General features: G+C 43.0%; 1 protein-coding gene across 1 annotated transcript in view; it reads right to left on the reverse strand.

Moving 5' to 3' along the window:
- The window catches only part of LOC138569863 (ATP-dependent translocase ABCB1-like), a 217194-nt gene that overhangs the window by 92146 nt on the left and 100040 nt on the right, over positions 1 to 25008 (reverse strand). Inside the window, exons 8-10 of the mRNA XM_069648247.1 lie at positions 22014 to 22185; positions 14828 to 14952; positions 614 to 791 (exon numbers count right to left, since the gene is read on the reverse strand). Coding sequence (XP_069504348.1) covers positions 614 to 791; positions 14828 to 14952; positions 22014 to 22185 — 475 coding nt within the window. The remainder of the gene's footprint in view (positions 1 to 613; positions 792 to 14827; positions 14953 to 22013; positions 22186 to 25008) is intronic.

A 25008-nucleotide genomic window follows, 5' to 3' on the forward strand; every position in this document is an offset into this window, starting at 1 on the left:
CCAGAGGTTTCTAAGCGCGGACCCAGGGATTGAACCTGTGTTGCTCTGTGTCGTCTTGCTTCCAAGGCGAGCATGTTGCCGGTGAGCTATCCTGAAACAGAGAGCAAAGGGAACGAGGTCCAAGGAGGTAAAGGAGTCCATTCAGATAACAATTCCCCAGCTGATATGGACATGTAATGGATTAATTGTAGGAGCACGCATTGGGGCATCCCACAAGTTTTGTTTTCCGGGAACTCTTCAGTGGCATTTATGCGAACGGGTGCCTTGTGATTCAAAGTAGGCTGAGTTTAACTCAGTGGTTTGAGATAAATCTAATTTTGGAACACCTTGTGGGAATCGAACACCAAGTTACCGAAGTGGAGCTGAGAGTGCTTGCTAGCTTCATGGAGCAAGTTAGCTAACACAACTTAGTTAAACCATAGGGCAATATCTATGCGTTTTAGCAGAATCACATATACTTTGTTTCTCATCTAAAACTAAACCTAGATGTTTCACAGATTAAACGTTTTAAAACTACGATAAATACTCCTAAAATATTTAAACAGTTTCGGTAATATTCAGTCATATTTAATTTTATCAACAGTCATTGAAAAGTATTGGTTGGGATACTTACAATTAGCACATTACCAATTGTATAGTTCTGTGGCTCATCGGCAGTTAATTTGGTTCCATACCAAAGGGCTAGTGAATACGCTGAAAATATGAGACACTGGGTTATCCCCATGGATATGTTGGTTGTCAGTGATTTTTTCATGCCAACGTTTCTTGCATCCTTTAAGTTCACATCATACCTGAAAACAGAAAAAAACACTTATAACCTTGTTCACATTATTGTTGTTATTGCCAAGATGCCCGATTTCTAAAGAGTAATAACTACTACTTACATAGCCCATACCACACACATAAGTGTACCTGTGCTCCAATAAGAAGTGGTATTATAATGATACATAATTTCTCAAGTGTTAAAGTCCGTGCTGGATATTCTGCCATTTAAATGTGTGACCTGTGTGTTCCTGGGCAGGTGCTAAACCCAGAGGACCTTTTTGCCAGCAGAAGTGTTATTCTGTTGAATTTAGTGCTTTTTTCTATTAATGGTATTATGCTTTCTTTTATTTGAAAGGAATCCCGGTATAAGGAATTAATTGTAACCTCATTTACAGGGTACAATTCTTTTTTGCATGCTCAGCACCTTAAACTATTTTCTGTAATGCCTTTGTTAGATTTAAGTGCAGCCGTTGACACAGTTGATCATTATGCTCCTCTTCACAGTCTCTCTTCTCTTGATTTTGTTCTTCTCTGGAGATCTTCTATTCATGGGATTGTTTTTGTAATATCAGAGAAGTGGCAATGTTCCAAGTTACTTCCATTTGGTGTTCCATCAGGCATGGTGCTGGGTCCACTTTTGTTTACCCCCTATACTACTTCACTTGCTTTTATAAATTGATGATTTTGGGTTTTTCTGCACACTTATCGTGATCAAACTCACATTATTTTTCTTTGTTTATAGCCGACCTTCACCAACAATATCTGAATGCATCTTTGATAACATTTCTTGGATGTTATAACGAATCATGGGATTCAGTCACTACTCCCTAGAGGGGAACCTTTCCTTTTGAGGCGAGGGAGGTCAGCCCATATTCCCCCAGCAGTGGCGGCTGGCAGGACCTCAGAGGGAGAGACTACCCTCATGGGGACACAGACTCCTGTCCACAGAGGAACTCCCTAAAAACTGTTGGATCAACAGTAACATCAAAGCATCAGAAAAACACATCGGACCAAGACACTGTTATTGTGCCATAAGACCCATGATTCAACTTGAGGAAATATCTGGTAAAACTATAGCAAAGAAGAAGTCTGAGTGAATAAAACCAATAAATGTTTAGGGAGTGGGTTTGAAATTATACCTGTGCGCTTATTAACCACCTTTTTTGGTAATTAAATATTTGTCATGCAGCGTTCACCCTTCCACAAAGGCCACCCAAACAAGGGCTTTGAAATTATAATAAAGTAATATTGGGTTGGAAAAAGGTGACTCACACACTGCCTCCCTATAAATTCACAATTGGAATAAAATTATATTTCAATGACGTATTTCAGATACGTGTTCTAAAATTACAGTTTATTCCTGGTACAATCAGCCGACACGTGTTTGGACGACAGAGGTCATCCTCAAGGCTGTCTAGTGCATGACATACATTATATTAGAAACTAATAGAGATATGGTATAGCCATAATAAAGAAAAGAACATGAAAAACATTAACATCATATGATTATGGAACCAGATACACAAAACAGTGTCATGATTAAATTACATTGAAAAGAATGTATAAATATCAAATGAAATTGGCATTTTGGGCATTTCATTAGCATTTGAGAAATTATGACCAGAAATCAAATTATTGAGGAAAAGAAAGTTTGAGTAAAGGAAAATAGCATACCATACACCAGTTTGTAGATTGAGGGTATTGTGGAAAACGGACAAACCAATGGGAGCAGGATAAGAATGAATGCTCAAATCATATCATTATTTAATTGCTATTAGTAAGTTTGATGACGAATTAAATATACCACCTCACTTGCCCCTACACCATTATGCTGAACAATCTAATTGCCAATATTTGTCATGCCATACATTGCCTCTCATAGATAATTGATCCTTTAGTGATCAGTAATAAGTCAGAGCAACAGGTGAACAATGGTAGGAAAATTATACCACTGCAACCAGCCATTAGTGAGGGTAACAGAAAAAATGCTACATGAAAATGTAGGATAAGGGGCTACTAGGTAACCCCCCAGCACTCCACATAACATGGTGTGTGTTGGACCTACAATGAGAAAAGATAAGGAAATTGGGAACAGTAGTTCTCACAAGAAAAGGTATTTAAACCTTAAGTGAAATCTAAAGGATTTCTCAGTGACACTGCACGGAAGGTGCTGTGTGTCACTATACAAAAAGTAGATGCCTACGGAGTTAGTCAGACTCCAAAAATAGAGGAAACACATAATCCAAATCAGATCAAAACACATGAGGTAGTGAGAAAAAGGTGTTGCACACTCCAGGGTTAAAATGAATTCCTGAAGTCCAGCAAAAGTTCTGGGGGTCTCCATGGTGGGAAGAATTAAGCACTAAAATGAAAATTCTCCCTAACAAAGAGAACAGCAAGATATGCAGAAGTAGTGACAGTGGTATGCTGCCAGACCAACCAAGAGGACCGAGTTGGTAAAAGTCCCTGGAGGGACATTTGTATGGGGCCGAGGCGATCTGCACATGGAAGACGACCACAAGCAGAGAACCGAAGGAAGGAGGTGGTGGCATGGAAGGGAAATCAAGAGAATACCTTTATTTACACTGATACCGCAGAGGCACAGCAAAGCATGTCGGAAGCAGTCTGAGAGAGAAACCAGAGAACCATCTTGGCAGAATACAAAGAAGAGGAAAAGAACACCGACCCTCAACACTACATGTAAGGAGGAGACCAGGAGACCCGGGGAGCGAGGTGTGGAAAATCGTTCATACTCTGGCCCGCATATTTGCCCCAGTGAGTGGCAAAGATAGAAGAGCAAAACACCTACTAAAACTGGTGACCAAGCACACAAGTGCCGGCGCACCAGCAACAAGTCGGTCTTCGCTGGGTATTTAAATTGCTGCTTTTCCTTCGCAGAACACTTAGGCATCCATAATGATATTGTTTGGCTTGTATGACTAACCTCATTCTATTAGGTTAACTCTTGTTGTGCGCGCTCGGTTAGATTGTAAACCAGGCAGCATTTTTTAAAAGATTCTTTTGCATGTTCTTTCATAAGATTTAGTTTACAAAGGTTTACAACATTCTTGATGAAAACTATATTATGCAGGAACAGTACTGAGCCACACTGCTTGCAAGATTAGTATTGTAGGCACAGCTAGATTCGATTTCCAACAGACAGCCAGATTGGCATGGTTTTCACGCGCTCTGCAAGTGAACTCATAACAGAGTGTGTGTTGCTTGTAAATCCGTGATTTTAAACACTAGGAGCATTACATCACTTCTTGTGACTTTTCTCCTGTACTGCGGCTTAATTGTACTTTGAAATGTTATCTGGGTGGAAAAACTACATCTCCCATCATCCCGAGCACATCCCATCAATAAGCCGGTCTTGGTGAGACATGGCAAAACAATGTTTGAGGACTACTGCGACCTTTGAGAGCAAATAAGTGCTGGTCATACCATTATACTTTATTCTTCCTTATAGCGTCGCTGGTTGATCTCGTTCCACGCTTTCCAGCCTTTTTACTGAGGCTATATTAAACTGCCATCTGCTGTTTACCTGCTGTCCTCCTGACCCTCCTAGTAGACTTGATTGGGAAATGTATGCGCTGCTCCACTCTAAAGTGCACGATTTTCCCAGAAAAGTAATTATAGTATACAATGGGTTTTCGAAGAATTTAAGCATTGTGTTAGCAACCCAGAAAGCAAAAGTAGACCAATATTTGCAGCTAAGCTCTGATGGTCTGGCCAGTTTCTCATTGGAGTCAGGAAACTCCTGCCCTACCCCCGCATTAAGCCGACAAGCTGAACAAATTGTGGTTAATGCCCCTAATGAGGCAATTACAACCACTGAAAAAATTGAAGCCTTTCGGTACGTGCAGCCTGTCCCTGTGACATCTGATAAATCTGGGCTATGGTGCAGGCAATCTACAGTTGGAAGACCCAGAACTCCTTTACACAAAATGATCCACAGGCACCCCCCCTAATAACTTAGTGAAGCTATAATCAAGGTCACCACAATCAGATCCGACACTCATTACACCTACCATGTCCTCCTACATACAACCTAGTGATGAAACCAATGTTCAGGGACATGATCTCCCTTCTGCCATAAACTCCAACAAGGAAACTAATGAAGATAAACTGCCAGATCCCATGACAATACGCTTAAACTAGCATTGCTGAACACCATAGCCCTCATTACGATCCTGGCGTTGGACAATGGTGCTAATAGCACCATGGTCCATGCCGGTAACTTACCGACTCCGCCATGGTGGAATGGGGAATTACCGCCCCATTCCGAGGTTGGTGGGGCGGTAATTCCCCCATGCCGCCATGGCCCTTCCCCATTCCCATTTTTGCCCCATAGGGCTCAATGGGAATAGGGAAGGCGCTAAGTACGGTGCCGCAGATTGCGGCACCGTACTTAGCACCAATGTCCCTTTGCGGGTTGGTTTTTAACACCTGCAAAAAGCAGGCGTTAAAATCTCCAACCCGCAAAGGGACCTCGTAATCAGGCGTTAAGGGGTTAACAGCGCCGCCACCTTTTACGACGCCGTTAACCCCTTAACACCAGGGTTGTAATGAGGGCCCATATCTCTTAATAAACACTCCGGTGACATCCACGACTTCATTGTCAACACGGATCTTGACATTTTGTGCCCAACTGAAACATGGATCACTGAGGCTAGTGGCAATGGAGGTGGTGTAGCAAAATAACCTCAAACTCATCACAATTTCGAGCCATTGCAAATAAATCTGTGTGTGTGTGGAGATGACCACCGACACTGAAGAAATCATTCATCTTCTTGCCGATCTCAATGGGCAAGACACAGTGTCACACTTTCCTAAAATCGGTGGCGTAGTATAGTAATTCTATCGACAAAGAAGCCATTGCCCTAGAAGCAGCCCTTAATAACATTGGCTACCATGTAGCAAATAGCGACCCCACGGCAGCAAAAGGCAACACTCTAGATTGGGTTGCAAGAAATCTTGTCGTGAACATCAAATACATAACACCATGCATATGGTCAAATCACTATGTGATAGATTTTCATATTCACCTGCAAGTCCCTCCCGCTAAAGTCAAGAACCTGTTAAAAAAGCTGCTTGTCTTAACTTTTAAAAGATACAGGCTATTGACCTTCAGAGATGTATTAACACAATTATGACCACCATATATGTACTGGACTCGCCAGACACACTTGTTAACACCTATACCACCACCCTGGCTTGGCAGTTAGATAAACTAGCCCCAATTTAAGAACAAGTCAGAGAAAATGCGGGAAACCAAAAATTGTTTACCCAAGAGCTCAGACTATTGAAACTAGACAAAAGAAAAGCAGTGGCTAAAATGCCCTTCCACAGATGGAAAACCTTACAAAAATCATACAAAGCTGTAATTAATGAAACTTTTTCAATAAGCAGATTGACGAAGCTGACAACTTAATTTGAAATCTTGAACTTCTTAGACAAACCAAAAGCACAGACAGTTTCATTCATAGCTACGAACCAGGACTGTACTAAAGCACAGTCAGCCTTTGAGACAAAAGGTATCTAAGGCCTGGGATACAATAAAGATCTTGCTGACCGCAAAGTGAACAAACTCTAAACATTGGTACCATCCACTCACAAAGACCACCTGGAATTTAAATGTCATCCGGTTTCCATCCCTGACTTGTTGGTTATTATGAGTACAATTCACCCGTCTGCATGCCCAGGCAGTACAATACCACCTAAAATGAATTTGGACAAGGAAGTCTTTGCCCCCTTCTTCTTTAGGCTTGTTAACGCCTCCTTCTGTGAAAATCTAGTCCCTGAAAGTATCAAGAATGTTGGTGACCCCCTTACTAAAACAAACTTGGGCTAGATCCTAATGACACAAATAATCTAAGGCATATAACCAACTTTAATTTCCTCCTACAAATCTTGGACAAGCTGGCCACCCTACAGCTTCAGGCATTCAAAGAGACCCTTGGTGTTACATACCAAGCAGTCAGGATTCAGACCATCCCACAGTACAGCGACGGCCCTCATTGATCTCCAGACGCATATGCTGGAAGTTGTGGATGAGGGAAGGACTGGACTATTGATCCTATTAGATCGGTCAGCAGCCTTCGACCTCCTGGATCATGAACGCCTCCTCCATACCCTGAGAGATGTTGGCGACTGCACAGATGAAACATCTAAATGGATCCAGGCCTTCCTGACTGGTTGGATGCCCAGATCCTACAGGGGGGAGGCTTCTTCTCTCCCAGCCCCAACAGAATGTGGTGTGCCTCAGGGAGGTTCTCTTCAATCAGTATACCAGACCACTCTGCAGCCTCCTAGAGGACACAGGGGTCTTTTTCACCAACTATGCAGAAGATATCCAGCTGGTCCTGGAGATCACTGGGACTACGATACTGATGCAGCAAATCGCGAGCACATTTACAACCGGATTGAGTCATGGATGACTGAAAATTGGATGTGCCTCAACGGAGGAAAAACAGTGTTATTGATTTTTGGATCATCACAGGCAAGAGCGAAATCAAAGCCTAATTATCAGTCTCTCCATCCAAGATTGTAACACTCCCGTTTTGGGCAAGGTCAAAACCCTCAGTACATACCTCGACTCTTCCGAGTGCAGACGCCCAAGCGAAGCAGGTTGCAAAACAATTGTGCATTCATTTTCAATTGCTCAAAAACATTTGCCCATTCCTTTCCGAGACTAATTGTGTAACTATAGCGCAAGCTGTTATTCCATATAGGCTCCATTTCTGCAATGCCCTCCTTATAGGTGCAAACAAAAATGCTTGCAGAAACTCAATGTTGTACAGAATGACACTGTTCAAATCATCAAAATGTTACCTAGAGGACATCATTTATCTCTTAGCAGACAGGCACTGCATTGGCTCGCCGTGTCGGCTCGGGTACAATTCAACGCAGTCACCATTATGCATAGATGCCTTTACTGGAAATCTCCAGCCTATCTGAAACCCTTGGTGACGCCATATGAGCCAACAAGATCTCTTTGCTCATCTAACCTGATGCAGTTGAGCTGTCCAAGCTTTAAATGGGCTAAAGGCCTAGGCAAATCCTTTACCGTCTGCTCACCAGAACCTGGACGATGCTTCCCCTGGTCCCGAGACAAAGAAAAAAAGGTTTTAGTGATCACCTGAAAGCTCTTGCATTTCCTTAAGTGAGTACTTGCTGACCCTCCCTCCTTCTACTCTGACTTTCACTGTCCTGTTATGTTTGTTCGTACCTGCTGTGTTTCTGTGCGCCCTGATGCCCGTGGGCTTCGGCGGAATACAAATAAAAATGGACCCTACATGCTCATTCCATTGAGTGTCCAAGATATAATAAGAGTGAAGATTACTCTGGGACCCTGCTGTCTCGTCCCAGTAGTTGGCAAGAGTACCAAAAGTGTGGGAATCATACACAAACTCATCCTAGTGAAGACCAAGAGTATAGAATAAGCAAGAGTCAAACAGAAACATTGTCTACATTTCTCAGTGTAAAGAGAAACAGTCTGAACAGTATACATGGGCCTGGGAAGATCCCTTGAAGGAACTATTACAAGGAATAGCCATAGACTATTTGAAGATAACTTATTAAAAAGGAACAGTACTGAAAAGCATCCTAGGTGAAAGAAGCCAGTCTGGTCTTTTGTTGTTTTTGCCTTCGTGGTAGGAATAGTGTAGCTTAGCTTTTTGGATAGACTGTTTACTTTGAACTTTACAACTAATGACCAGCAACCTAGCTTAGTTACGTTAGGTATGGACATTTTCTATTTTATTTTAAATCAATCCTTGTAAATAAAAATGGCACACAATTGTTGGTCTCCTCTTTCTGACCTACCACAGTATCATCTGTGTTATAATATTGTACAGCACTTTGGATGCAGTCCTTATAGAAAATAATCAACTAAAATAAATAACTATGCACTTCAATTTCCAACTGCCACAAAAGGCAGACAATCTGATCCTGACAAAAGGCAGTTATAGCCAAGTGTATGCTTAGGGAATCCATGGGAAAAGTGTAAATTTTGGTTCAAACAATGCTCAAGCTTTACCAAAAGGTGTCCTTTTCTAAACGTCACATTCTTACAAATCAAAGTATTCCTTGGATCACCGGAAGGGACAGTGCTCAATAGCAACAAGGCCCATCCTTGTGTTTTTCAAATTAACATGCAACATCTATGTGCCAAAAACGTTCAAAACATTACCAAGGAAATGGCTCACAGTAAGAGGGTTTAAAGCGCTATAAAATAACTTAAAATGCTGTCTTAGTCAACCAACGTCTGCTGATGCACCTTTTATCATCTAACGGCGCTTTCAGAAACCTTAGTTGGAGGCAAAACACTTCACCAGATGCTTGGTGGCCGAGACTACATTTTAAATTATTAGTCGATAAACCCCCAGTGTGATGTCGTCACATTCCTCTCTTGTCACGTGTGAAGGAACACGGGGCAGCAGGAAGGGGAGGGACGGGATATGACGTAGGGTGGGGATTCGGAGATCGTGTGTAGAAGAATAAAGACGTGTTGAATGAAGGCTCCGCGTCTGCGTGTTATTTTCATGGTGTAACGTATTACACATTTGGACACTGGCGACGAGGGAACTCACGCAGCGATCACACGAAAGCATACGGCGGGTGTGAGAAGATACGCTCCCCGCCAGCTGAAAATCTCCTGGAAGTCCGAGCGAGGTCTCGTAGGCGCCTGTGAAAGGCGACAGTTGTGATCAGCGGGTGGAGCGTGTCGGCTCCCCGCGATTATCACACGCGGTACGCGAGTGGAGCAAGTCGGCTCCTCGCGACGGGCCTTTTCAATGAAAAGGATTTAGCGTGCGAGTGGAGCACAGTTCGGCTCCTCGCACTGAAGCGTGTGAGTGGAGCGCGTCGGCTCCTCACAGCGCTTCCCGCCATAAAGAAAGGCGGCAACATCAGTGGGTGAAGCGCGGCGGCTCCCCGCGACGGCCTTTCAGGGGAAAGAGTTGGTTCTGCGAGTGGAGCGCAGTTTGGGCTCCTCGCACTGAAGCGTGTGAGTGGAGCGCGTCGGCTCCTCACAGCGCTTTTCCCGCCAAAAGAAAAAGGCGGCATCATTCAGCGGGTGGAGCGCGTCGGCTCCCCGCAATTACACAGGTGAAGTGTGTGAGTGGAGCACGTCGGCTCCTCACAGCATTTTCGCGCCAAAGAAAGTGGCACCGGTGGGTGGAGCGTGTCGGCTCCCCACAGCACATAAGGTACACAAACTACATATTTTTCGTATAACACAGAGACTTTCTATCATCCTCAAGTCAAGACACGTGTCTAGTGTCATCCAAGCTTCCACACCAAACCAGTGCACAGTTGTATATCACCTGTCATGCTTGATGATTCATCTGAGGAATCACTAACTGTACAAGTAACCCCAGCCAGATCAACTCGCACAAGCATGACGGACGGCTTAATATCTCAGCTACCCCCCAATTTTGACCTGAGCGACTCCAGCACACTGGGACCAAGGTGGAAAAAGTGGGTGAGGGATTTTGAAGTGTGTCTCAAAGCGGTAGGGCCTTTGGAGGATGAAAGGAAACACAGTTTGCTCACCCATGCCATAGGATCAAATGTGAGAGATATATTGGATGAAATTCCTGAAGATGACATAGACACCTACACCAAACTGAAAACAACCCTAACCAATTACTTCACGCCACACACAAATGTGGACTACGAGCGTCACATTTTTCACACCACCAAACAACTAAAAGGTGAAACAATGGATGCATTTGTGATGAGGTTAAGAATAAAGATGAAGCATTGCGATTTTAACAACTACTCGAATGAAGAAGCCCTTCGCTCACAGATTATTGTAGGATGTGAAAGCAGTGATTTCAGAAAAAGGCTTCTACAAAAGGCTCGAAATCTGGAAGAGATTCTACGCCTAGCTCGTTCCGAGGCTGCACTAACAGCACAGGTAGAAGGTCTTGATGGCATCACCATCATCCACGGGAAACATGAAAGTTTACACAAACTTGAGAGCAACACCAAAGGAAATACAGACCCATTCTGTTATCGGTGTGGACATGAATACCCTCATGAAGGCATCTGCCCTGCCATGGGTCAGATCTGTTCCGCCTGTGGAGGGGAAAATCATTACAAAGCTGTATGTTTCATCTATCGCAGCAAAATCAGAGGGAGTGGAAGGAACAGACGCTCATCACCAGAAAAAGAATTCAGGCGTATGAGTCCCAATCGCGAGTCACACTACCAGAATGACGCATCACGCCGCCGACAACGAGAGGAACTGTCGGATAGAAGACAATCAAAACCCACACATGAGTGGCGCGACAACAAACCTTCATCCTCCGGGCGGAGAAGACGCCCCCGGCGATATGTCAGGTGTCTGGTGGAACAATCACATTCTGACAGCATCTCCAGCACCTCATCAGAGGACAAACCCAAGAAGGAATCAAATCCACGCAAAGGAGAACCAAGGATAAAAGGCTACCTATATGCACTGGGAAACCCTACGGCGAAAGAGAATAGCCCTACTCTCATCATAAATGTCAACCAAGTGGCTGCTGAATTTCTGGTCGACACGGGAGCCACTGTAAATGTAGTGAGTGAGGAAGTGTACAACAACATGCCAAATGCACCACGACTACAACCAGCGAGAGCACTCATTTTTCCATATGGCTCCAAGACGCCACTACCTTGTAAAGGCTTTTTCACGGCATCATGTCGATACAAAGATCACGTAAAGGAAATACCCATGCATGTCCTCGAAGCAGCCACGGATAGTGGATGCATTCTTAGCTACAAGTCCGCAGTCGACATGGGTCTAATTCATGTTTTGTACAGACTCATGATGCATAAGCACCTAGATCCCACTGCCAACATTGACAAGATTTTCCCTGCGTTATTCAGAGGACTTGGAAAATTGAAGGACAGACAAATTGAACTACACATAGACAGCAACATCCCTCCGGTAGCACAACACTACCGTGGTATTCCCATCAACATACAGAAGCAAGTAGAAAACGAATTATTGAAACTTTTGGAAGCGGACATAATCGAACCTGCTGAAGGCCCCACTCCTTGGGTATCCCCCATTGTACCAGTCCCGGAAAAAGACTCTGCTGACATTCGCATTTGCGTGGACATGAGAAGACCAAATGAAGCAATCTTAAGAGAACGTCATCAATCTCCCAGAATAACAGACATGGTGCATTTGCTCAACGGAGCCACAGTATTTTCAAAATTGGACCTCAATAAGGGGTACCATCAGTTGGAACTTCACAAAAGGTCCAGGTACATTACCACTTTTGCTACTCACCTGGGCCTCTACAGATACAAGCGGCTCAGTTTTGGAGTTTCTTCAGCAGCCGAAATATTTCAGTCTGAAATTCACAATATAATAAAGCACGTACCGAATTGTCTGAACTATAGTGATGACATCCTAGTGTTTGGACAGACCCAAGAACAGCACGACGACACCCTCATGCGCGTATGCATGGCGCTGGAAGAAGCACACCTCACCCTGAATAAGGACAAATGTGAATTCAGAAAACCAACCCTGCGATTTTTCGGTCACATCTTCTCCAAAAATGGGATGACTCCAGATCCCGAGAAAGTCAACGCACTCACAAACACAACACCACCGACATCTGTCACCGACTTGCGATCATTTCTTGGTCTAGCAAGCTATTGCACGAGATACATTAAGGATTTTGCATCCGTCAGTGCACCCTTGAGAGCCCTCACCAAACTGAACGTCGATTTCCGATGGACAGACGAATGCCAACGGGCGTTCCAAATCATCAAGGATCGCATTGCTGATGCCAAAAACATGGCATACTTTGACCCACAGAAACACACGGAATTGATAGTGGATGCTAGTCCAGTCGGCCTAGGAGCCATTCTAACTCAACTAGATCACAAGGATGACCAGAGCATACACATAGTATCATATGCCAGTCGTAGCCTCTCAAAGACTGAACAAGCGTATTCACAAGCGGAGAAGGAAGGTTTGGCGGTCGTGTGGGCATGCGAACATTTTCATCTGTTCCTATATGGAAAACCTTTCACCATAGTCACCGACCACCAGGCACTACTATTCATCTACGGCAATGCTCAAGCCAAGATGCCTCCCAGAATAGCTCGATGGGCCTTAAGGCTACAGGACTATCAATTCAACATTATTCATCGACCCGGAAAGGAACAGAATCCAGCAGATTTTCTTTCACGCCATCCCAATCAAGACTGCCACTCCGATCCATCCATTGCAGATCAATACATTATGTATGTGGTCCAAGAATGCACACCACAAGGACTGGATATGGAACAAATAGCCAGAGAAACCAATCTGGACCCCGCAATACAGATCATTATGAGATGTCTTGAAACAGGACATTGGAAACAAGCAAAACAACTCAAGGAAAGTGCAGAAGAAGAAACCAAGCAAGACATCACCTGTTTACTCACGGTAAAGGAAGAACTTGCAGAAACAGAGGGACTTTTACTAAAGGGGACAAAACTGGTTATTCCTCGCTCACTAAGAAAAAGAGTCCTTGATCTTGCACATGAGGGACACCGAGGAATAATGTCCACAAAAAGGATGTTAAGACAAAGGGTATGGTTTCCTCAGATGGATACTCAAGTGGAAGAACTATTGAAAACATGTCCCACGTGCGTAGTTCTTAACCCACAAACCAGACCAGAACCCCTCAAAATGACTGATTTGCCCAACGGAACCTGGGAAGAAATTGCCGTAGATCATTATGGTCCTCTGGAAGGGGGTGAATATGTCTTGGTGGTCATCGATGAATACTCGAGATTCCCAGACGCCCAAATTGTGTCATCAACAGCAGCACATCACACTATCCCCGCATTGGACAGGATGTTTGCCACATACGGAATTCCAAAGGTGGTAAAATCGGACAATGGACCACCATTCACTGGACAAGATTTTAAAACCTTTGCCGAATACATGGGCTTCCACCACAGGAAAGTAACACCGCTGTGGCCTCAAGCGAACGGCACAGTTGAACGGTTCATGGGAAGTATTAAAAGAACCACGCAAATAGCTCGTTTGACGGGAGAGCCGCTGGAAAAATTATTATGCAAATTAATGAGAGACTACCGAAACACCCCACACAGTACCACTGGCAAGTCACCATCAGAAGTCATGTTTGGCAGAAATGTGCGAACCAGACTACCGCACATAGAACTAGAGGAAGAACGGTACCAAGGAGACACTGAAATGAGACTACATGATGCGGCCCAGAAAATGAATATGAAAACCATGGCAGACAAGAGAAGGAGGGCCGAGGATAATAATTTGGAGCCAGGGGACATCGTCGTAGTGCGACAGCCCCAACACCGCAAAAACATGGCGTCGTTCAATGCAGAGCCCCTCACCATCACACAGAGGAAAGGCTCTCTCATCACAGCTGAGGGAGCAGCGCACACAATAACAAGAAACAGCTCTCATTTCAAAAAGATGCCCGGGATCATACCACTGATCGAACCGTGCATACCAATGGACACTCTGATGCGAGATGCACCCTACGAAGGAGACCAAGAAAATTCCGACACTGATGAGCTCCGCTGGACACCTCAGGAGTCGCGTGAAAGAAGTAACTGGAGGCCTCAGAGATCCCGACGTCGACCACCGCGTCTCATTGAGGAGATGCCCTGATAGTGAACTTAATGTTTAGTATCGGGGGGGTGTGATGTCGTCACATTCCTCCCTTGTCACGTGTGAAGGAACACGGGGCAGCAGGAAGGGGAGGGACGGGATATGACGTAGGGTGGGGATTCGGAGATCGTGTGTAGAAGAATAAAGACGTGTTGAATGAAGGCTCCGCGTCTGCGTGTTATTTTCATGGTGTAACGTATTACACATTTGGACACCCAGAGTGACAGATCTTTTTTTATGGAAGGCCTCTTTGGAGGTTTCCTGTACCTCGACAGGCACCATGCAAGTGCTTGAATGCTATGGTGGGCTGCCATTTTTGGAACAAAGTACAAAAGATGCTTCAATACCTCTAATACATATTGTAAAAATCATTTCCCCTAGTTTAAATAGTACATATTCAGACAAGTGTACCTCTGTAGTGCTTTCTGCTGTCCATTAAAGGCAACCACTGTCCGTATTGCCGTCAGAATTTCCTCTGCCACAGCACCTGCTTTCGAGTAGGCAGACAGTTCTTTCACAGTCAACGTTGCTAACAGCTGGAAAGACATTCAGGTAGGAAGAAAATGTTAGTTTGAAGATTCAAGCATTGGCAGATCTATTTAGAGTTCTGTAACACACCAATTGCTAATCATGAAATGTAAAATACTGTAATCTTATGACGGTTACTGTTTATACATTGGCTTCACAACATGTGCAATGACCACCCATAATGCGGTCCAAAATTGGAGCAGGCACCTTGCAGGCATGTCTTAGCTCAACATTACACTCACCACCAACACACTGACATGGACCAGTCATGGCAAATGATCGACCAACGCAAAACAGATGATTTGAATTATTCGACTTAAGCATCATCGTTTCCCCGAAGAGAAATTGGTAATATGATAAAACAGCCACCGTAGGGATCTGAATGAGTGGGTGAAATGTCCCACCCTTATAAGTTATCTCTAATTTAAAGATATTAGAATGCCTGATTGTATGCCTTGGCTTTTTGTTCGAGTGTGTTGATTGGTTGGGCTATTTATTCCACTGACTTGTGTGTATACACATACCCATTTTCAATTGGTGTTGGTCATAGTATATGAAATAGAATGTGTGTGTGTGTGACCTGGGAAGTGCAGATGGAGTACCACTGCACACTACATGAGTAAGTGATTGATTATTCTTCCATTGACCCACCTGATGTCCGATATTTTCTAAATGACTTAACAATGCTATTTGTTTTGGCGTGTCTGTGAAACCTGTGGCCAGCACGTTACTCTATACTCTGGATGACTAGTTGCATCCTATACAATGTGGCAGATTGGCTGCTCATGCTGTTGATTCATTTTAACTCGTTCTGTTGCAGCAAACCACTTCCTGCTGGGTCAACACTAATTCAAATTTTTTGTAGTTAGGAGACATACTACTGACACTGCTTACTTAGATGAAAATGTCAACATTCTGTGAGTTGTGAATGACAAAATCTCGCCTTCAAACAGTGTCTTCAGTGTAATCCTTTTTATGATTGGTCCATGTAAAGGGTTTAAGATACACAATGTGAACTTTGTTACTTGTAGACCGAGAACTGCAATCACCAATGGTTTTATAGCAGAATCTTGTTCAGTGCACATAAGGAGCTTCAATACATTGTCCTACAGACACACAATATGTTAGATGTCTTGTTGTTTAACAGTACACAGATACGTGGAGGGTAGTGCTCTCAGTTATCTTTAATTTTGACTGTGGAGTTTATGACCTTCTTGATTTTTTTTTTTTTTGCAGACCTTTCCTAATAAGTGTTGCTCCAATTCCCATGTTTCAGGTGTTTTGATCCTGAAAAATCCTGGCTTTAAAATGACACTGCAGAGAGAAGCTAAAACGTAAGTTACTCAACATTAAGTGTAATGTTCAAAACTGGTTATTATACTGGGTAATTAATGTACCTTATTGTTTTACCCAAAAAAGGAAAACTGAGCCGAGTGTTCTACTGTTCTAGAAATAGGCCATTAAAGATATTTACCTTGTATACGTGTACATGTTTTTTCTAAATGTGTTAATTTAACTTTTATATGTATGCGTTTGGTCATCTTGGATTGCTGATTGAACACAATTTAGGACATGTTAGCTTTTCAATATATACAATGTCATTATGAAATGTTTGTTTTTAACAGGTTTAGCCGACATCAGGGTTCTATTAGGTGACATTATGTGAATTAATCATTATATTCCTTTTGAGTAATAAAATGGAAAATCCTTTGGCAGTAATTTGAGGATTTGAGCAGATTTGGTATAACTCATTCACATATCCACAAATCCTACTAGTCATTGCTACATATTTCAAGCACAATATCACATTTTGTGTTTGTTAAACTAATGCTATTCCATATGCCATAGCCAAGGAACCTCAAAGTTAGAACAGCTTGGTGATGATCCAAAGCTCTGAACTTTGTGTGAGCGGAGTAAGATCATAACTCAAGGGTGTGAAGAATCGTACAATGTTGTTCCTTCTCCCCGAGAGGGAGAACCTTTCAATGAGGCCAGGGATGTGAGGTCACTACCTGATAGTCCCCCTTGGGGTAGATCGCATGGGGAGGGAATTCCCCTTTGGGATACAGGTAGGACATCATGAGATAACATGGTATAATACACCCTCATCCAACATTATTCCCACACCTTCTTCACCTTCCTCTGATCACATAAGTTCCCCCATGCATTTCTTATTACAGCAATAGTACTACCAATACTGTGACGAGGAAGGTTAGGACTAAGACGAAAGCAAAAGACTTTAGTTTGTTTTCAAGTGTAAGGGATAGAAATAGGATTTTGACACTGAACAGTGGACTTTTATTTCCAGACATTCCCATTTTTATTTGTATTTTAGTTGAGGCAGCAAAACCCCTCTTAGAGTTAGAAAAAGATTGGGGGGGGGGTGTTCCTAATTTTCTTTGAAGAATAAATGGTTTTTGCCCAAAACCATGCCACTCGAGTGCCACTCTCCTCCCGCGACATCCTTTCAAGGGGTAAGTTAATGTAGCACAGACCACAATAAGTGTGGAGCTGCAGGAACAATTGTTCTCTTTATAGATTGGATAACTTTTGTTCCCTTTTTGATGTGCACTGAACAGGTTGGTGGAGGTGAACGTAGCTTTATTTTTCTATAAACTGCACCAATGTACACCAGAATGTTTACTGCAATAATGCCTTTTTGAGTATCTTCCTGCAGTTACAAGCCAAGAACAGGCGCATTTGATCATGCTCTTTTGTTGCATCATGCCTTGGACTTCTTGACTGAATCTGGTTATTTGTCTGTCTTGACCGACATTCCAGCCAGGGGATTTGTAAGATTGGGCATCCTCTACATTTTTAAATGCTACAGGTCCATACCACTGGATGGTTGGGGGTTGCTCCTTGCCTGGATTTGGGAAAAGGAGAGGGTCTGGAACTATTCTGGGTGTTACCCATTCGAAGAGTCCAAAAACTGAAGATAGCACAAAGCAAAACACAAAAGGAACACCAGAGGACTGCAGCTGAGAAGCATCATTGACAAATACATCTGCATGAGAACCTCTGGACAATGTTCGCATGACAAGGAAACCACCTTACCAAGAGCTGTCTTCCTTAAGATTGGTGGGTTGAACTAGTCTGAAATCCTGCACAGCTTCACTGCTAGACCTCAGAAGAGACACCATTGCTGCATGGACATCCTCTCTGCTGTGGGCCTTGCTTACGAGACACCAAACTGGACATTTGATGCTGATGTGGTCTACCATGGAGAGGGTGCTCTCTGGAGCCTGTATTCAATCACTCAGTGGTCTGTGGCCTTATTGACCTAGTGCAAGATCACCAAACCAAATCACTGCACCTAAAGTGTCATGTTAGTCAAAACAGTCATCCTTCATGGTTGTCAGCCTTATCCATAGGGTGGGCCTGGGACTGATCATACTGCAAGAGACTGGAACCACCACTAGTCCTGCTGCAACCGGACGAAAGGTGCAATTGTCCCCAGCATCCCCTACTTAACTGGGGGTTGTTATTCTTGAAATTGGAATTTGGATGTGTTGCGACTAGAGCACCATGACAGGGTGCAATATATACCACCATGGAAGCTGCTGCTATGTGTATTCTAATGTCTTGGGTGTATATGTGATTGAAGGATGTGAGGGTGTTGTCAGAGGGTATGAGGTCACCAGTTGACTGAATGTCTTGGTGTGGAATATTTGGGAGTGTGCCAACCCAGGTGCTCCATCCAGGCAGTTGGAAGGATGTGGCCTTGGTGGTAGGCACCAGTGGGTCCAGCTCCTGTCATATGGACTTGTGATGTAACTTACCAAACAACTGAATAAAGCAACTAAGGAACTTACCACTGGACTGTGGAGAGTCTCACTACATTAGCCCCATGTTCCCATAGGGATTCAATGGGCGGAAAGTCCCATCCTTACAATTACCTTTACCCAACTATGGGAATGGGAGTTATGGTCTAGGATTCCTTTCTGGGGACCTCTCGGTGCATAGGAATTGGGAGTTGCATCGTACATTTGGGAGAAACCTTTTAATGAAATTTGGTGTTTCATGATCTAAGAGAAATTAACCTCCCGTTTGGGGACAAGCTTACGTCCTTTACCCCCTTTCCAAGTACTTCTGTTTGAATTGGTTCCATTAGAGCTATGGTTGTTCACCTGGTTAAACAGAAGTTTTAGGCTTTAGCATATACTTTTAAAGGTGCATGCTATTGCTGTCCAACTTTTTTATGGTCTTTTCCGTCTCATTTTAATGCTGTGGTTTGTTTTCCACTGTTTAATTACACTTTGTGTATGTTAAAATGGGAATTGGCCCTTCTGTGGCTTCCCAACTTTGTATATGTGCAGATTTTGTTTTTGTCTAGCTAGTAGTAGTGTTGACTTTTAATGCATGCATGTTCTTTTAATAAATAGTATATATTAATACATCTGTTGGGACAGCCAAATACTTGTCAGCTTTATTTGATGTCAACTGTACGCTCCAATAAGCCCCTTTCTCCCAAGTCTTAGCCTTAATTCCCAGCCTATGCCACTCAGAGAGTTTGGTTAGACCAACGCGTTAAATGTCATTAGGATTGGCTATCCAGAATCCCACAACAGTGAACTCGAAAAAAAGCACTGGCCAATCAGGCAGCCTGGAATATGTACAGTGTTCCACATTAACCATTTCACATTTTTCCTGGCCCTGGCAACTCTACCCCCGCCCTTCCCCCCATGTGGCAATGTTGCTTTTGACCTTTTTCCTACAGCCCCTACATGCAGCCCTGGCCTCTTTCCTAAAATAAGACTCCCGTGCACCAGCCACTGCCCCCACCCATGTCCATGCCCACCACACCCTCTCGCTCCTGGACCTTGTCCCCACCCGCTGTCTGTGGCAGTTATGGCAGCCATGAAAACTATAAAAGGAATTTAGTCCTTTAACATTTCGATGGTGTCCATCTTTAGTTTTTGTCAGGGAATTTGGGCATGCTCCTCCTGAAAACCACACTTAGCACCATCAGAAATATCGATCATGCCCTTGTTTGGTGGCCAACAGGGCCGATAATGGTCCTGAGCTCTCACTGAGACCCTTGTTCCACTTGAACAACTAACTTTGCAGATGACACCCAAATCCTTATACCAATCTCACGGAATTACTACCAAGACACACTGACCATTATCACAGTCTATGCTATTATCCAGAATTGGATGGCTTTGAATAGCCTTTGCCTTAACAATGAGAAGACATAGATTCACATTGTGGGCTCCCAAACCAAAATAGGTACTCTTCACCTAGATTACTCCTCTATGAACATCGATGGTATGATGATTCAAGTACTTAAACAAATCAAAACATAGGAGTGTACTAAGATGCCAACCTTACTATAGTTAAACATATCTCAGCACTCTCCTCATCCACATCATATACATCTAAACTAATTGCATTAAGCCGCCAGTTCCTCACACCCACAAACTGTATTACTCTGGCTAGAGCCCTGATACTATCAAAGCTGGACTATTGTAATGCACTATTACTAGGATCATCCATCCCCAACATTAGCAAACTACAACTAATGCAGAACAAAGCATTAAGGGCTGGTCTAGGAATAAAAAAATCCGATCACATCTCTAGGATCAGGAGGGAGACTCACTGGCTTCCCATTAAGGCTAGAATCATATTCAAAACATTATGTGTCACTCATAAATGCCTCACCAACAAAGCCCCTACTTATATCAACAACTCCATCAAGAAAAAAACATCCTGCAGGATGCTCAGAACCAACAATAATTTGCTCCTCGAGATCCCTCGTTACAAATGCTCTAGAGCAGGAGGTAGCAGCTTGCTAGTCATGGCCCGCAAACACTGGAACTCTCTCCCAATAATTATTAATAATGAGGTATCCCTGCCGCGATTAAAAAAAAATCTTTCAAAACTTGGTTATTCAACCAATATTAGCAAACAAAAATCAAGCACCATAGGTACTGCTAGTTTCCCCAGGGCTAATAGGCAACATACCTATTGGTAGCATGAGCTGATCACTGTAAATACATCTGGCCTCTGTATTATCTCATCGTATGTATATTAATAATGTATGCCTCTATGTCTACTCTGTAACTGTGCCTATTTGTAATTATGCAAGCAAACTTTGCTAAGTTTAATGACAAAGTTATCTGTAACTATGCCGTGATACCCTAGGGTTTGGGCGTGTAATAAATGTAATAAATAAATAAATGCCTTCGGTTCAGGCTAGCAAGCGGTTACTGGCCCTGTCCTCAGGTGAATGCAGGGTTGATGGCTTAATTCACGCAAACTACTACTGAATACAAGGGACTAGACACTGTTAAATGTGTTATACAAAATCCACTCAACATAAAACACTGTGCTATAGAATCAGAATTTCAAGCAAGTCATTAAGGGACGATAATTCTGCCATATATTTTAAAAATGTTGTGAGAATGTAGTAACCTCAATATACTTAGTTTAATTCAGATTTGATACAATTCAAAAGGCCATTATTTTATTAACTTGACTTCTATCGCCATCATTTGGAGTATGGTGGGGAGGTAAAAAAAGTGGTGGTAATCACATTATTGCAGATTTTCGGGTGGTAACGGTATTACCGCTGCATTTACTGCACTGCACTACTGAATTCTGAGTTTGACCTTGAATTTGTGTACAAAACTCGTGCAGATTTTCCCTAATGTTATTTCCACACAGTGAATCCAACAAAAATCCCAGTAGAGTCCTATAAACTCCAAACAAAGGGAATGGCATCGCCATACCACCCACTCCGAATCGCATGGCAGGCAATGCCACATGACCAAGGTAACAGCAAATAGGTTTGGAGGCAATTCCACAGAATTACAAGTAAACTCTTTTTTGCAATTTTATCTCTACGGTCTGAAAATGTAAGTATGATATTAACAAAAGCACATAGGTTTTTTTTAGCTTTTTTCTACACAGAACACAAAAATAATTACTTATTGAAATGTGCTTAAACCTGCACCACTTGTCCCGATGGGAAAAGCTGACGACTGACACCTGGCTTGCCCAATTTCAACTTGAGTTATTAATTTCAAGAAACATGGTCTTTCACAATGCATTGGTTTTAACCTACCTTTGACCAAATCGCAGCAGATAACGCAAGAAGTGGACTGACACATAAAATAACCAAAGTCAGTTTCCAGCCTTTTACAAATCCAATGATGATTCCAGTCAAAAAGGTGGAAAAATATTGGACAAAAATGCAGATTTTATCACCAAGACCTTCGTGGATAGTATTGATGTCACTGAAATGAGAGGCAAAGAGTGAAGCTATTAAGACGATTCTCAACTCCAAAGAGTTACACTGAGTCAGTAATCCCTCAGTAAATTAAAAAAATACCTTCAAGCCGATTTAGCACCCAAACATACACAGGTGTATGGTTTGTAGAACTTCTTTACATGATGCTCTGCTTCTTTACATGATGAGAGCTTCTAACTGCTATTGGATTGTGAATCCTAGATGAACATTGATTAGATATCTATAGGGCTGCACAGGACCTGCCAGAGACTAAATGAGAAACTGCACACACACTGCTCAGTTCTCTTCAAAATATGTAGACTTAAGTATGAACATAGTTTTGCTTAAACCATTTAGCAACGTAGAGGAAGATATTTGAGAATATTCTGCTTAGTGTTGTGTAATTTGTGACCAGTAAATCACCCATCATGTACCTATTTGAGTCCTAAAACGATGATAGCTGACATAAAATTTGTGCTCCCCCTAGCACTTCTCCCTTTCCCTCTTCCCCGCACCTGCACAGTCTGAATGACACAAGGCCTCATAACATCGTTATTTTGTCCTCCCTTTGTTTCCCCTTCCTCGTCTTGTTGCGCCTTGAAACACTTGTGTACTGGTGCGTTATAAATGCCAAATCTTAACAAAAGGGCTCATTTTGGTAATTGTATGCAGGAGGCCACACATGTTATCACTTAAGTGCTGTTGGGTTCCCTGAATTCACAAAACGGAGTGGAAAATGGAAGAGTGTAACTAGGTAAAATCACCCTTTGGCTCTTATTTTATTTATTCTTCAGTTTGTGAAATTTGAAATGCTGCCCGTCAATGCTTTAAAGATGGCAATCACAGGTGCTAAATGCAGGCTCATTTCCTAGGAATCCATTTGTTTTGAAGAGGTCATGCAGGCTTGAACAAGGCACTTTTGCAGGGGTTGTGCGAATCAAGGAGGAAACTTTTTGTTACCCTGCCTTTATTTTTTTTTTTAAATGCCCTGGAGTGGAAAAACAAAATTGTAAAGGTTGACGCAAGTATTTTATGCCTCGTTTTTGTACTTATTTGAACACACAGCAACTTTTGTAGTGAACCCCACAGAGTCTTTCAAATTCAAATGGCAAGGACCAATAAAAAGGTAAGTCTTCCTAATGCTGGAAAGGAACAAGTTTGCATGCCCTTCAGAAAATGGCTATGAAGCAAGGCCAAATGATTTCATTCTGAAATGAAACCGGCTCTCCTTTTAGGTTTACTTTCAAAGAGTTGGCATGAGTGGCTCGCCTTTGTTTCGAGAGCAGCCAGAACATGAGGGTGAGGAGAGAGGGCAATTCTAGCAATCCCAGCAACATTGAAATTCTGCAAACTGGAGACCAACTAAGTACAACTAATACTACATCCCTTCCCATGACTTGGGCACGAGTAAGATTGTAACCAGGATCACTCCAGAACAATCTGGAGTGGAGCGTCCCAATGTACTAAATGAAGACAGTAGGAGGAAAACTGATTTGAACAGGCACGGAGCACTAGAAGCTAAACAATGGAGAAAACTGGCAGGGCCTGCTGAATGCAGAATTGTGGCATGCAGCAAAAGGTGGAAGACCAAGGAGGACCTGCACAGTAGGGTAGTGATAGCCGATGCAAAAAAGTGAAGGGATGTGCACCACTGATGTGTAGAGCATGGTGAAACTGAGCTTTAACATGATTTTTCATCATTTATCCATCTCTTGGAATGCGCGAATTACCAGAGACCAGCATGACCGGGATTCAATCCGGTTACTCTGCATTGTCTTCTTTCCAAGATAAGCGTGTTGCCCCTGAGATATCCTCCGGCCCTATCTTATCTCGTCCCCATATCAGTCAATGTGTAGCCATGCACAAGGGTTCTCTGATAGTGGCAACTGAACCCCTCAGTCTGATCACTGTAATGGTTTGGTCACTTTCCATGAGAAATGGAGGAAGTTCAACGGGACACATTTATCTGACGTGCTAGTGCCCTTTTCTACAGAGACTGGTATAACGACCATCTTCCAACACTTTTCAGTAATTACACACTCCCCTGCACCAAAGCAGTCCGGGACCTTTGTTCCATCCGCTACCTGTATACTGATGAGGTATCTCCCTCAATGCCTATGGTCCAGAAGGCTACAGAGCCATTTTTTAAGCTTATGGGTAGGACCCATACACGAATGGGCAAAGATTGGGACCCTTAATGTGAAAAGGGTGAAGATGGGGATCGATTTCCAGGCCCTCACCACAAACCTAAATGCTGTGCCCCCTTGCCTTGTTCAGTCACCGGGAAACGTAAAGCAGGCTGGCAAAAGCCTAGGTTTGTTCTTCCTTGATACAATTACATGAGTGAATATCCAAATTGAGATGCAAGCAAAAAAAGCCTTCCTTAATCTCAGACTGCTCTTCAAGAGATATCCCTAAACATAATTTGCAGTGGGGAGGACTATGGTTTTGTTTGACCTTCCTGAATACAAGATGGACCGAAATCCAAATCTCCCCTACCTACATCAATGGGGTCTAAAACCTAAAAGGATGAGATAACATCACTCATGTAATGTCTATACAGGACAGTGATCCAGGTGGAGGCATCATTTTAATGTCTCTTTGGTTACTGGTCCAGAAATTGTAACTCTGTACCAGCCTTACTACTGCAGGATTTGTGACGCTTCCAGAGACAATGCAGTAAGTACATGATGTGCTGCCAACAAATTGAATGACACTGCGTGGGCTAGTACAGGATAAGCAATGCTTATCCAGCGTGAAGGACAAGCAGGGAAAATATTTTTAATTGAAATAGAATATATAACTTTCAATGAAGGGAAGATGGGATCAA

This window comes from Ambystoma mexicanum, chromosome 2q, assembly GCF_040938575.1.
Source record: "Ambystoma mexicanum isolate Mex_15411 chromosome 2q, UKY_AmexF1_1, whole genome shotgun sequence".
NCBI classification, from domain to species: domain Eukaryota; kingdom Metazoa; phylum Chordata; class Amphibia; order Caudata; family Ambystomatidae; genus Ambystoma; species Ambystoma mexicanum.